The 15416-nt window shown below is 38.8% G+C and overlaps 1 protein-coding gene across 1 annotated transcript in view; it reads right to left on the bottom strand.

Annotated features, from left to right (window-relative positions):
* Positions 1-935: 935 nt before the first annotated feature.
* The window catches only part of WDR26 (WD repeat domain 26), a 31586-nt gene continuing 17105 nt past the window's right edge, over positions 936-15416 (bottom strand). Inside the window, exons 8-14 of the mRNA XM_053939702.1 lie at positions 13257-13397; positions 11845-11964; positions 10956-11101; positions 10375-10453; positions 9668-9797; positions 7007-7192; positions 936-5616 (exon numbers count right to left, since the gene is read on the bottom strand). Of these exons, the coding sequence (XP_053795677.1) occupies positions 5591-5616; positions 7007-7192; positions 9668-9797; positions 10375-10453; positions 10956-11101; positions 11845-11964; positions 13257-13397 (828 nt within the window). The 3' untranslated portion in view covers positions 936-5590. The remainder of the gene's footprint in view (positions 5617-7006; positions 7193-9667; positions 9798-10374; positions 10454-10955; positions 11102-11844; positions 11965-13256; positions 13398-15416) is intronic.

Genomic DNA, 15416 nt, shown 5'->3' on the forward strand with positions numbered 1-15416 from the left:
TAAGGGGGAGAACAAAGTTAATACAAAAGGTGCTACTAGAGAGAGTGAAGACTTCTAATTAATACGTAAGTTAAAAGAATTCAAAAATTGAATGCACATCAGCAAAAGGTTTGAGTTTGGAAAAGCTACAGGGAGTGGAAATTCAGGCACAACTTTTTAACACAACATAAGCTAGAGCTGAATAAAAATGCAGGACAAAGACGAGGTTCTGGTTTAAGGCACAGGGATGAGTGAGAAGAACGTGGGGTCAAGATGGAGGGAACACAAAGGCAGGAGATCCAAGGACTTTAGGAGCATCTTCTTACTATGAAGTATCAAAAAAACCCATAAAACTCGGATCACCTACAGCAACCAGAGTGTGGTAGTGAAGCAAGCTGCAGCATTAAGGAATGATGGATTTCACAGAGCCTCAAGGGAGCAGATGTTGAGCAAGTGAGATAAGCACAGCCTGGGCCATGGCAAGTCAAGTGCTAAAGTACAGCACAAACACAAGGGTGAGGTGGATTAGAGGCAGACAGCAGAGCCTGGAGAGCCTGAGCACAGCACTGAGTGACTGAGCTGCAGCTAAACTGCCACAAATTAATTTTCCTAGCGAGGAAGTGAAATACTATGGAAGAAATCTATAATTAATGATCAAGAAATTAACATCCAAGTCAGTCATATAAGTGAAGTTAGGGAAACTAAGAACTATTCATTCCAGTTATTTATTGTTTATTGAGTTGAAAGAAAGGGAATACAAACATTTCTGTTAAGTGCTGTGCACCAACATGGAAAAAGTGTATTTTTTTTTTAAAAATCCTAATAAAAACAAATCAGAAGTTAATGTAGTTCCAATTGAACAATTTTTAAAGATATGTTTAAAATACTACACATTTATAAAATAAAAAAGTTAAAACGGTGTTCTGTAAATAATTAGTAAAACAAGTGAAAATAAATACGAGACCCAAAGTTCTTACGTTTTTAATGTAATATAGCAAAGAAATTTTTAACTACTTAATAATATCTGAGGAGAGTAACAAAAATCCAGAAAGTTTAAGAACGCAATCCTTTGAAACATTTAATATCAGTCCATAGCAAATAGTCATTACATACCAAAAGCTCTAAGTGTTAACTAGTTCCACCACAACTCCATATAAATCTTGACAATTTAGAAATCTTGAGATCAACAATAAAGTTCTTTTCTTGATCTCTACAGCTTGGTTTGTAAGTACATACATGCTTTGAGGATCCATTTTGTCCCATATGTTTTCAAGGAGCCAATAACTTTTTCCATCTGTGCCTAAAAATGTTAAGTTTCAAATCTAGCACATATACCCTAAGAATGAAAAATGTTTATGAAAAAAGATGGGGCACAATGAATTTCAGATTTATAAAAATATACTGATATTAACCAAAACCTTCTGGTCAAAGGACACTTCACATACACACGACTTAAAGTATGCAATAAAACATGACAAGTACCTAGAACATTTGGTTCTCTGTCTGTTCATGGAACACATGCACACACACACTCATACCAGATGGGAGGAACACTCTCACAGATGTTTGACTGAATCCAGATTATCTGGATGAATAGACAGAAAACTTGGCTACAGTTTATTTCAACTAGAGGCAGCTACTGCAGCAGTAGTTCAACACTGCACACTTCAATTAAGTCCACCCTGTTTAAAAAAAGTGTCATAGTTAATGATTTTGCTTTCTAGACATCGTTAAAAGTAGCAATTTTCAAAAATCAAGTATGGCAGCTGAAAATGGACTCAAGCCAATGTGGAAAAGACAGGAGGAGGGCAAAAGGAGGATTAGCCATTTATGGGATGGGTGTTCCTCTTAATAGTCGTCTCAAAAAGAAATTAGATACAAGTGTATTTTGTAGCTAAAAATATGGACAAACTATTGAAAGTGCATTTTTCCTCCTCCCCCTTGAGTTACAGTAGTTTGTTTGTTGGTCAGTAAATCCTGCTTTTTATGTCCATTATTTTTTCTCTACCTCCCTCCCCATTTGGATCTACAACATATCCCCTCGAGCTAGAGCTAATTGTACAAGTCCAGGCTTCCTGCTAAGGATGCCTTCACAACTGATTTTGGATGGGAGTATCACTTAGCAGTGTAAAAATACACAACTAGACACCAACTCCCAACAGCAGACAATTTTATTAAACATTACCTGGTTGAAGCCAAGTTGAGAAGTAACTGGCAAGATCTGGGCAGATTTCTAGCTTGCATCTTTGCTCCAATCATAAAAGAGAAGTTAACTTTAAAGTTGGAGAACTTTAGAAAAGACAGAGGGAATTTACAAACAAAGGTGTCATTTCCCCCACTTCCCTCCCCTCCAAAACATGAACAGAGCTACCATTTTCCCTTTTGTGTTCCATTGTGCCTTGAAAATTACTTACCTGAACTGCTAAAGAACATTCAGATAATAAAATGCTTCAGCATTTTGTTTTTTGAGATCTGCCTTGATAATAACCTGGGGCTACTGTGAATATTTGAAGCCAACAGGTGACCAGAGAAAGTTACAAAATGAGTACACACTTACAGTATTTTCTTCTCAAAAACCAAGGGCCTGCTGACTGGAAATACAGTAATTTATTGTGGGTGTGTACTTGTTCCAGCCTTACACTCCAGCCTATGAACATTTTTAAGCACATGGAAATCAATGTGTTGCAAATGAGCAAACTAATTTTGGTTTCCCCCCCTCCACCCCACCCTAGTCTCATTTTATTGTCTGTGTACAAAAAGTATTGGTACTTTTCAATCCACATAGTGTGAATATGCAGTGTGTTGGAAATAATTTAGGTTGGTCTTTCATCTCCAGGTTGGGATGCTACTCATTGCTACATCCCTAATGGCAGCTGCTGTGGGACTGAGTAGTGTGGCAAAATGAAGATTAATCTCACCTTTCTGTCCTGCCTGCTCATAGCCCTGAGATGCAAACAGGCTGGCACTGAGACACTCTGGAAGCAGTGCCACCTGCTTGGAGCTTGCCTTTACATGGCATGGCTGCACCAGGGCACTAAGGGAGAGAGGTCCCACATGTGCTTCTCCCTAACTCAGCTTCTAAATACTTCAGAGGGACAAACCAGGTCCAGAAGAGAGGGACAGTGTTTTGGCAGAGGTCCTACATTTAAATTCCTAATTGCACTGCTGTGCAAAGCAGGCATCAGCCCACACACCCCCCAGCTGTACCAGGGAAGGAGTCTCACTCTGGTTAGTTATGGCCACTACATTAAAAATGCCTGAAGTGCATATAAAACTTTAAATCTACACTTGATATTTGATCCAGCCTTCAGCACCTGCCTAAAGCTCCCACTTTATTTCCATTAGTACATAGTGACAGACCACTGCATGAGACATTAAGACACATCAAAACCATTATTCTCCTTTCTCTCCCTAAACAATGTTTGGTTTGAAAAGTTCCAGAGTAAGACAATACTAAGAGTAACTTCCAAAGATCCACATGCTGGCATTGCTTATGAATTATACCATGTTTTGAACATGTAAAACACTTCTGCAAGTTACTGTTTACAATTTAGGTAATTAATTTTTCCTTAAACCCCAAGGTTTAGCTTACTCAAATTTGATCATGGAACTTGTCTATTTTCCTGCAACATTAAGGCCACAGGCCTGACTCATCTTGCACTTTCTGAACTAGGATGGGAAATAAAGAATTTCCTCCAGAACGGATTAAAGAAAGAAGGAACTGATGTATAATCTTAAGTTTACACATGTATTCTCAGTGCTGAGACAGTAATTGCTATCAAAGCATTCACCTTAGTTTTAAGGCTGAACATTTAAGTTCCTACCTGGTTTTGGAGTATTAGAAGACTCATATGTCAGATTTGGGGCTGGTTTCAACCACAGTATCAGAATCTCAACTCATGCTTAAGTTTGCACACAAGGCAAGACAAACACCACCGGATAGCTGGAATCTAAAAGGAAAAAAAAATCTAACCTGCTAACCTTTGTGTTTCTGGGAAACACCACACTCCCACTCATCAAGGTGGCTACACCTCTCTTCCCAGGAATTCCAGAAAACCTTCCCCCACCCTTCTTCCACACATGACTAATAAGGACACTAGATCATTATCTCATGAAAGGATGAAGTCCACACTTCTGCTCACATGACTCTGGTGGCTTGCCCTTCCCTGCTCCTTCTTTACTTCGCAACAGTACCAACACTACCTTTCCAAGGTGGCAAAAGGGAATCCAGTGCCATCCCATAATGGATCTCTATGTAGTGCAGAAGCACAGAGATGCCAGGCCATCGGTTTATGTCAAAAAGAATAAATATTTAAACTATAAGTGTTTGGTTTTTCTTAATATGGGACATTAGTGGAACTAATCCTAGACATGTCAAGATGTTCATGGCACCAGCTTGCAACAAGGTCTGGGAGAGGCATTTAAATCTGCAAACTTAAAAGTATATTCTCAACAACAAAATCTGTCCACCCTCGTTTATCAAATAAAGAAAAAATTTCCATCATAATACAAGTGTTTAATTATGATTTGTACGTAAGTTATTTATACAAAGTGTTGACTTTGTGAAGAAAGGACTCTTTCAACACATTCTTCCCTCAAAGTGTAGTCTACCTTTTACACCAGCATTGTTGCATATATTTATGTAATTAAAAAAACCAAAAGACCTCTTCTTGTTTCAGCTCTTACACTGGTGGTGCAGTCTGAATGCTTTTTTTTCCTAACTAATACAGTTTAACTGTTAAGATGGACAGTGAATTCCTCCATCTGAAACAAACTTTACTGCCTACATAAATCTCCTTCCAGCCACTGCTTTTGATTTGGTCTCAGGACACTCCAGAAAAGCATCAGTGATACCGTGTTTCACAACACTTCTTGCATTGTTTTAATTCCAAATGTATACAAATGAAGTCATTTTAATCCTATAAATAATTTATTTTTAAAAAATTGTGCTGTTAACCCCTTTGCAGGGCAACGAGCTATGTGAAAAGTACAAAACTTTTTGTCAAATGTGATACTGAGAGTGCTTTTGACATAGTTCATTGGTTTATCCTCTCAATTGATAGATATACTGCGCAACGGGCAAGGCTAGAATCCATGAACCAAGCTGCAAAGATCTCAAGCTAAGTAAGGCGGAGAGAAACTTGAGAAACAAGAGAAGGAAATACTTTCCTATCCAATGTATACTCTTCAGACTAAAGCACTCTTTCTATCAAGCCTTCTAAACTGTTAAATAAAGTGTTCCAAACAAGCATTTAAACTTCATTACACAGAAGAGCAACAAGAACAGTAGCCTGCCAGACAAAAAGGCAGGAGGGAAAAATATATATACTGAGTTCAATGGTTAGCCTGAATGTAGCACAGTTCTTCACAACCGATGGGGGGGTAATTTCAACACGGTGTCCAACAAAGTTCTAAAGACGTGCTTCATCTCGACTGGTTACTATGAAGCAAAGGTGGTAAATGTTTGGCCCCAACCGGGCTTCAGAAATGGTTCTTTTTCATGACGAGCATGTCTGTCCAGCTATCAATCATGTTTGTTTGCACCAAATCCCAAGCCATTTAAAATACGACTAATTAAGTTAAACTGAAGTCGTCTGCTCCAAATTCGCCATCAACTATCCATGCTACTGCATTCCTCTGAGCAAAAACAAAAACATAGAGAGAAAGAAAGAAATCACAGCTTGAAGGTCTTAGCAACAGTTCATATTTCTATCATAAGGTAATTAATACAGTATATTTACATAAATTTTAACTGAACATGCACTAGTTAATGGATCTTATACTGTAGCTAAATTCCATGCTTAAAATGACTTATTTTAGATAAAATTATTCATAACAGTCTAGGAATTATTTTAGCATGTTAGGTGTGGGTACTCAAAGACATAAAACACATTTACATACAAGTTCATGGGGAGTGTGCTAATTACAGAGCTGTCTTGTCACCCATTTAGGATTCCTAAGTGGTTAGGTATTATTCTGTGCACCTACACCTCTTGTGAAAGCACTGCTGTGAGAAATCCATTTGTGGTTGGTTTGGGTTTGATGGCACTTACTGGTTCATTTTCTGGAGGAACTAAGAGAGAGTGAGCAAGCAGCTCACTGGAGAAAACCAAACAACAAAGCCATGAGTAAAACCAGCTGGAGGACAGGCTGTGACTCCTTATGGGGGCATTCCAGATGTTACAGATTAGCCAGGCTGGTCCACCTAGTCCAAGACTAGAAGCACATGTATCAAAGCACTGGAGCAGGGAGAAGAGGTAAATCTTCCTCCTAACATCCTTCCAACTTTTAGCCATTTTTACCTAAGGGATATTCTGAACTAGAGGTGTTTACTTATCTACCAGCACTTAATGGATTTCTCTTTCATTACTTTGCCCAGGTTCCCCCTGAAGTCACATCCATGAGGTTCTGTGGCAACAGGATATACTATATATCATTTTAATGTCTCCTGTAAATTCTTACTGCAAGGCTGAATACCTAATGACAGAAGCATATAAAGTGCACAACAACTCCCCAGCAGTCATCTCCTTAATCTGGGGGAGGCAAGAAGGGCTGAGAACACCTGGGTGCACTTTGGCAGCAAAAAAAAGAGTATTATCTCTCTCCCCCCTGGACACATGTGGTTACTGATGGTTAGTAAAGATACAAATTTGTACAGGTTCTCTAGGGTAAAACTTTACACTCCCTCTAGACATTGGAAATTCCTTTTGTAACCATTGCAATACCGTTACTCAATTTGCAGTGTGGTTAGAATGCACTGTTTAAATTTTAATAACATTGTACATTAGTAAACCTAAGCATTGAAAGAAAGGTTTTTATGGAGTCTGCATAAATAAGTTAATATAATCTTAAGGTCTTAGTGACACCACAGTTTTCTATAGGGCCATGCCAGAATAATGTTGGAAACGTCAGTTTTGTCTTTTTTTTATACCACAAAATGAGTGACTCCGATAAAAACCACCAGTCATACAGTAGAAAAAAAACAAAACAAAGCAGTGACTGATTTTTCAATAAGACATTTTTTTACCTTCAATATCCTGGTTGTCTACGAAAGGCGCTGGTCCCCATATCCTAACGGTGCCGTCATCGGAGGCGCTGGCCATCATGGCCGGGATCTGCGGGTTCCAGCTCACGCAGTTCACCGTGCGCGTGTGCCCCGTCAGCTCCGCGATGGGCAGCTCGCTGCGCTTGTGCCAGATGTACACTTTGTGATCTGAACCAAACACATGGAAAGCAGCCTGAGCAGCACCGCTCTGCACAGACCCACCTGTGGGGCCAACAGCACTTTCACACCTGCTCTCATTAAAACCCACGCCGAAAACCTGAGTCTCCAGTGTGGAACAGCACTAACAAATTTTTTCTTTTAAAAGTGATCAAAAGAGCATAGGCAAAGCTCTTCCATTAAGAGACACATTCTTTTTTAACACCTGCAAATCTACTACACTTGGTGTTTGAAGAAAAACGTTTGACTGTAATGCAAGTAAGTCAATACAAGGGTAAAAAGAGAAACTAAACTACTCTTTAATTACAGGTATGTAATTACAAGAGTTACAGGAGTTGTAATCTTATTCAAAAGGAATACTTGCAGATTTTTTTCCCCCTCAAATAATTGCATTTGCAAATTACTAAATGCATTATAAAGTCATGAGTACTAGGAATAATTATAACCACCTCCTGTTGATGAGTACCAGATAAGATCACAGCTCTATAGTTTATAAAAAACATTTTAACACTAAAAATCTGTAACACTCCAGTGAAAGTGCAAACAGAGCAAATGAGGGAGGGCTAAAGCTTAATGGCTCAAACTGTGAGCTATTACTATCTTCAACAACCAATTACTGTGTGGTATTTAAAAATATCAATTTGTACATATTGAAGTAGATGCAAATAAACCCTGCACATCCTATGTTGTGATGGGAAGCATTTAATTACTTCTATTGCTAGTATTACACAAAAGCCTAGTATTGGGGTCTAGCAACCTAATGAATGTATTTTGAGCTATTTGAAAGGATTTCACATAGATGCCACTGAAGGCTCAGCAAACAAGCCAATCTTGCTCTATTCCTCCTCCCAGTCCGTTATAAAACAAACTTGCTCTCTGACCTTCCTGCTAGAAAAGCCTCATGGCTTTTTTCCTATGTGGTAACTCTTGTCCTGTGCTGAACTAGCTCGTTTGAGGTACCACCTTCACATGTGCTTGTGCTGATGCCAACGTTCTGGCTCTGCTTCCATTCCACTTAGGATTTCAAGGGGACTGCACATCCATGCCATTCACCAAACAACACAATTCACACACTAGACACACAAGCCTCTGCTCTGTCAGATGACCAAAGCCTAAAGACAAAGCAGTACTTTGGTTTGGAAAAAAACAAGATAGCTACTTTAAGGCAGCAGTCAATTCCCCTCTGAGACAGAGACTTCTATTTTCTTCCTATGGATGCAATTGCCAGGAAAACCTCTACCTAGCTGACAAGATGTTTTAAGAGGTTATGACAATGTGATCAACTACTTTTTTTTTTTTTTAAAGCCAGCTATCAGAATGTGACCTGTAATTATCGTTTGCTTGTTTTTTAAAAATAGTTTCAGTAGGCACATTTGCACAAAGGCAACAGCTTCAGACAGTTCAAATCTAAGAAACCACCATCAGTTCCTTACTGCCAGTTTCAACTACAGTGGTTTTTAAACAATGGAAGTCAAACTGGGGGACAAAAATGACTGGTACACTACAGTAGCTACACCTGCACATAGTTATGGCTAAATCCTGAACTTTCAGGCACTCAGGTCTCAAAGACGCTTGTCCAAGCATGGAAAATGGTTCACATTGGATTGGAGGACTGCAGATGCTGTCCTTCAGTCATATTCCACAGCATATAGTCAGAGAGTGAAACTTGGTTTTCTTTTAGATCTAGTTCATATTTTCCAAAAACAGAGAGTAGGAAATGCCTTGGCTAACTTTGTTTCCTAAGAACTATGAGTTACACATTACTTACAGTAATTTGTTTACATATTACAAGTGCAATTCTTGGCCCTGCATAAGCTTGAATTTTAAGTGACCTCCATGGCAGATGATGACACTACATCAGTGACAAAACTGAACCAATTCAACACATAAGCTTTTGACAAATTTTTACTCTTGCCACAGACAGCTGAATAAAAACATACTACAAAGCCTTTAATCACCAAGAAACTCTACCAGACTACGTCAACAACTGCCTAATTTGAGGCTACTCTGTCTGTAATTAAAGTGATTTTATGGAAATTAAAATAACCTCACCACACCTGTATCTTCAACAGGCAAATGAAGCTGTTATTCCCCAGAAGTACATTTTACTCAAACCAGAAGTCTAAATATCATACCACAAAAAAAAAAAAAAAAAAAAAAAAAAAAAAAAAAAATCCTCAAGAACACCCCACCCACTTCTAATTAAAACTGTGCAGATGCTTTTGCTTTAGAGGAGGAACACAAAAGAGTCAGTAATGTGTTCTACCTCTGCCATACTCTCAGAAGATTCTGTCTGCCAGCCCACAATTACTTCTTGAAGTATGCCACAATCTCAGCACGCCTCAAATTTATTTCATGCGCCAGTTGGTTTGCTTTTATGTTGTTATTAGCAACTGTCATCAATAAGATGAAGGTATAGGAAGGATACAATGTTCCAGTTTTCTGCACAAAGGAGAATGGTGTTACCTTCACTGCCACTCGCAATGAAATCTTCATTATGACCTCCAAAACACGAGTGAATTGTGTAAAATCCTTGTGTAACACCTTGATACTTTCTCACTAAAACTCTGTCTTGTAAGTCCCATAAGTGAACTCCCTGGAAATAAGAAGTTTAAAGAATGTTATTTTATCATTAAGTATTATTAATGGCATTCTTCTGAACAATGACAAAAAATTAGACATGGAAGTACATTACTTTAGAGGCAACTTCAGTACTGTTATTAAGTGAAAAGAGTAAAGATGTATCAAATTACTAAACTAAACTTTCACAGTAGGTCCCTTCCACTCTGAAAGCTTTATTCTTACCTAAGGTTTCAAAAGCAGAAATAGATATATAAAATCTGTGCCCCTAGACATGTGAAGTGCCACACTTCTTGCTGTACCTGGCTTCTCAGTGCAACAGCCAGACAGTAACATTTAATAGTACATATTTCCCAGTATGAAACTCTTGACTATAAATCAGTCAAAAAAAAAAAAAAATCATGTCACAAGAATAAGATTGCCTTCTTGTCAGAGAATTAATTCCATGCTGTATTTATGAATATTAAGGCCTTCATATTACACAATATACAACCAGTTAATATCAAACATTCCAACTCACATCTAAATATTTAAAAACAGGTAGCAGTTGCAAGCAGATTTATTTCCATTTCCTTTCAACATCCCCAACTCACCTGAGTTGCTACATTTAACAAAGCTAAACGGCCATTTTTTGAAATAGTAAACGACATAATAGGGTGATCCTCTTGTACTCTGAAAAGATAAGACATGAGGGTCAAGATAACCAGATAATGATGCAACACCAAGACAACAGGCATGTCCTGTCTCTGTAGTATGATTAGGGAAAAACAGTTCCAAATCTGAAATAAGGTATGACTCTATAAACAAGTACAACCCAGGTTTGCAACACTTGTTTATACTTAAGCCAAACGCCAAGACCAAAAGGGACTTCGGACCTCAACTCCTAAATTCAAGGCAGAATCTACTAAAATATGCTAGGAATTGAGAGGACTACAAGTACTAGTGATGACAGAAATGCCAAAACATCCACCAGAAACCTACTCCAGTGCTTAGGAAGTTATTTCTAATACTTGATCTAATGCTGCTTGTTGAAACTTGCTCACTAATCCTTGTCCCATCTTTTAACATTAAGAACATTTAATAACTTGTTTCCCATCTTGTCCCCCATATCCTTCCTCAATTTTCTTCTGACACTAAGAAGCAGGAATTCAGAACCAAATAAAGAGGCAGTTACATGTTCCTGTCTGTGAGATCCTCGAAGTTATAACCCCGAATTCGCTGGTGTGTGTCCGACGCTAGAACAGTTTTCCCATCACTCAAGCACCAAAGGCATTGTACTCTCACCCCTTCCCAGGAGTCAAGGAGATTACCATCTAAATCCTGAGCAGACGGAAAAAAAAACAACAGACATTCAACCATTAGTCTCAGGTTTCTGAGGAGCTGTGACACAAATAAAAATATTTTCCACTTTCTATTCAGACAATTGCTACAGAAAGCAATCTTACCCTTTACAAGGGAGGTCTTAATGAATTAGGATTTGGTTGTCTCAACCAAGGGCTTTTGTAGGAATCTGCCCTGGAGAGCACAGAATCCCTTCTGTCACTTATTTTCTCGTGCCACCTGCACCCCATCACTGAGCTGACCTTCACAGTGTGGTCTGCGTACTACATTATTATTCTGGGAACCAGTTGAAAAAAATAATCAAGAATATGGTGAAACTGTAAACCACCACCCCAAACCAACACTAGTCAAGTGATGAGGGTTTCACATTTGTTTTCATTAAGCAAAGACAGCATGCAAAAACTAAGAAATATGTATAGTCAAAATTCTGTGGAATAAAAGCACTTGTGGACAAAGCTACTGCTTTTTATTAGTGTTTTTTTCTGAAGCAGCTAAGAAGAAAATTCCAGACCACAAATCCTCCTTGAGGCAGGCCAAAGACGCTCAAACCCTTCAAACTGCTCCATACAAAAGTGCTGCTCAAATACCTGCATTAATGTATTGCTTCTTTGAATTACAAAGGATCAGAAGCTTTAGAGTACACACGCAAAAAACCTGAAAAAGGACCAACCAAACTTTAATTTCTTGTTTTGCTTTCAAAGGGACAGATGGAGAGAACTTACACACTGATAGAACTGTCCACGTTGCCCTCCTGTTACAAAACGCTTCCCATCAGGATTCCAGGCCACACTTGTTAAACTGTCTTCATGAGACTGGCTCATCTTTGTCCTCAGCTCCCCAGTCTGTTAAATAAACAAAGGCAGCAAGGCCTTATACCAGAAGACTTTCCCAAAAAGGCACTGGTAATTTTATCTGACATGAATAAATTTGGAGGTGCATATATTTCAACAGGCTTATTAAAAAGCAAAACATTTATGAATAATGCAATGAAAAGGCAGAACTACTTCAGTATATCCAGTGAATCTCTACTTGATTTGGGTCAATTTCTTTTGTCTCTCAAATCAAGAGAGATGGAATAGTTGGTATGTCAGACAACTAAAAGATTTTGAGTGGAATGAAATTACATGAATAAGCCAAGACAGTGACAAGCACTATCAAATGAAAAAAAACCAAAACACTGAAAGAAAGGAGACAGAGAGAGACTAGAAGAAAAGAGGTGACAAAATACATTTTAGTAAGAAGTTAGGAATATCACAGTAGTCAGAATGTTTTCCTCCTTGAGCTGAAGTTCTCCATGACAAAATCTAGCTTTCATGCCCAGCATATAAAGCCACCGTTTCACAAGACAGACCACCATTGAGTGGCATTGTCAGCAGTGCTCTTCACTGAGCCAATTTAGTCAATTAAACAGAAGAAAAGTGTTCCAAGGGTGAAGAAAGGGAACGTTTTTGTTTTAGGAAACTACATTAGTTCAGAGTCCAACACAGCACAAGGAAGTCTATGCAGCTCTCAACCAAGGCAAGGGAAGCTTTTATGCCAACTCAAGTGCCCATAAAATTCAACAGCAGAAAGTGATTTTCAAATTCATGGAGGGAATGGCAAAATGCCCAAGTGCCTGATGGAAAAATGAAGTTCTGAAATAATAAACTGAAGACTCTTTCACTAACTTCACTGGGAGGGTTACATGAAGGAAAATAGTTTGCATCTTTTACTTCTGCTACTTGTTAAAATCATTGATGAGCAACTGCTTCCCTTCAATGACACTTCTGCCCTCTGCTTTTCTTTGATTGATTGACTTGCTGTCCTTCTCTTCAGGAACTCTGACATCCTATGCATTCATGCCATCCCTTCTCAGAAAGGATAGTAACCACACACACAAGAATTGCTGAACAATCCCAGACACTTAGACTTGGAGTTCAATTTCAGTTCTGTCCTCCAAAGAGCATTTGCAGGCTGCAAGTTATTTTTTCAAACTGAGAGGAGGACAGCGAGATCAGCATCTCTTCTTCACATTCCCACCTTGGCATGAGTTCCCAGCAACTGCTTCTTTCACATCTTCAGTATATTTAGATATTGAAACAAAAGCAGCAGGCTGACCACAAAGTTTTCTTTTTCACTCTTAGCCACCACTTACTTGTACATTCCAGAGCCAAAGCTCAGAACAATCATCTGGGCCACAGGCAACAAGGTAGTTGTCATCTGGACTCCAGGCAATGTAGGAGACCCCGTATGCGTGACCTTCTAACGTCTTAAGTAGTTTTAGCTGGTGAGTGTCCTGGAACAAGAGAGGTTCTTGAGACAGTGCAAATAAATTCCCACCACATTTCACACTTCCACAGCATCCATCTACAGCATGAGCGGTTTGACAGTTTACAGGGCCAGAAAATGAAAGCTCCTAACTTCAACCTTCAAAACAAGAACACTCATAGGTATTTTTGTTCCAATGTTCTGTGATTCTGAGCATAAAACTCAAGAAATACAACTGTGTACCAAGTTTTACATTACATTACACTTGCCTTAGTACAGAAGATTTCTGTAGTGTCAAGTTTTTCTACATCTACTGGAATATGAAAGTACTATAATCTGTATTTTACAGAATTAAGTTACTTTCTTAAAAGGAAAGACATGTTGGAAACCTGTTCTGGTTAAATACAGAATCAAAACCTTCACAGCTGCTGACAAGGAAAAACCTTGAAGTGGCAATATTTTTATAAGTTTGCATGCATCTTGTGTGTGCTGCTCAAGGAAGGAGACTTACAGAAAGATATTTTTAAAAACTTCCTTGAAAGGTGTTCTTATTTCAGAAGCATTGCCTACAGCAAGCTGATTTTTGCCAGATTTAGTGAATGAAGCATACTTGGCACATGCAGCATCTTGTACCATCTCTATATTACAACTATTTTATCGCTGCCTCGTCAGAGGAACTTGACTTTTCAAGAAGCTTGTAAAAATAAATAGTACAGCTAGATACTGTGAAAACAACCACACACTGACTTCCTAAATACAGAAACATGCTTCAGTACAGTATTAGCACTGATTCTTGGTAACAGCCTATACACAATTAGAACAGAGCTTGTTAAAACGCTGACAATAATTATTCTGAAGCCTCTTGGAAAGGGCAATCAAATTGTCCTCCCTCTACCCACCCTCCCTCGTTTTTTTCCATGCATGGCAGATGCTTATATCTCCACCTTTTTTTCAAAAAGCGTGACTAATTTGAAAATCCAGCTCTATTTCTCTAATTGTCCCTTCTCTTTTTCAGTATTAATCAACAGAGCACTTCTTGATTCTAAAGAGAAAGACCAGAGGAAGAGTGACACACAGGATTGTTTCCTGGGATCAGCTGTGAGGGATTTGGTGACTCTCAGCCAGCCTGCAGCACTGGGGGTTCTGCTGGCTAGAAAAAGTGAATTCCTCAAAAGAAAGTGAGCTAAGAATAATCTTCAGGGTGCAGAGAAAGAGGGGCAAATGAATGGACCTCTTCAAGACCCCTTTTCCATTCTAATCATTATTTCTGGACTGCATTAGACACTGCTGCGTCTATAGCTAAAGTGATTTTCAAGGAAACTGAGTCATGTCTGACATCATCTCACATCCTGAAGTTTGTCTGGAACAGATACTTTTTTTTTTACAACAGTATTAAAGTAGCCTGTCACTTCAGCATATTTGAAACTCATGAGGAACAAGATACATAGGGCATTCCTCATAGGGCATTCCTCTTCTAATGACAGCACTCTGTGGCTGTTACTATCTTCCATACTGCTCTCATACTTCCCTCCAAATACCATAAAGCTGCTATACCATGCTCTAAAACAGTAGTCAGTAGTATTTCAGGCAAATATCCCCAAATGTAGTCAACCTACCTCCCACCCATCACCAAAAGAAATCTCAGCACTTCTATCCCTTACATACAGCTTCCCAAATTTTTGTTGTGTATGACAAGCAGCTATTCAGGCATCAACTCAAGTCTGCAGTAGCTGAGCTCCTTGGCTGAAACACCAAAAACCTGTCAACGGTTTTCAGAAAATGCAGAAGGGATTTTTGTAAGGAGCCAGTTAAAGGAGAACTCTTTAACAAAGAAGATGCATGTTAGACAAGGTGATGCACAGTGTGCTCATCCTTTGTGCTCCACAGAGATTCTGCCACACTTCCTGACAGTCAAATAATGCATCCCACACAAACCTAGTCAACTCAAGACACTATTTAATGCTGCTGAGTCTTCCTTAGAACTTTGAAATTAGCACACGGAAACGACAATACAAGCATAGGTTAAGACAGTCTAGACATGTGGCTG

The sequence above is a fragment of the Vidua chalybeata genome, chromosome 3 (genome assembly GCF_026979565.1).
Source record: "Vidua chalybeata isolate OUT-0048 chromosome 3, bVidCha1 merged haplotype, whole genome shotgun sequence".
Classification (NCBI taxonomy): Eukaryota; Metazoa; Chordata; class Aves; order Passeriformes; family Viduidae; genus Vidua; species Vidua chalybeata.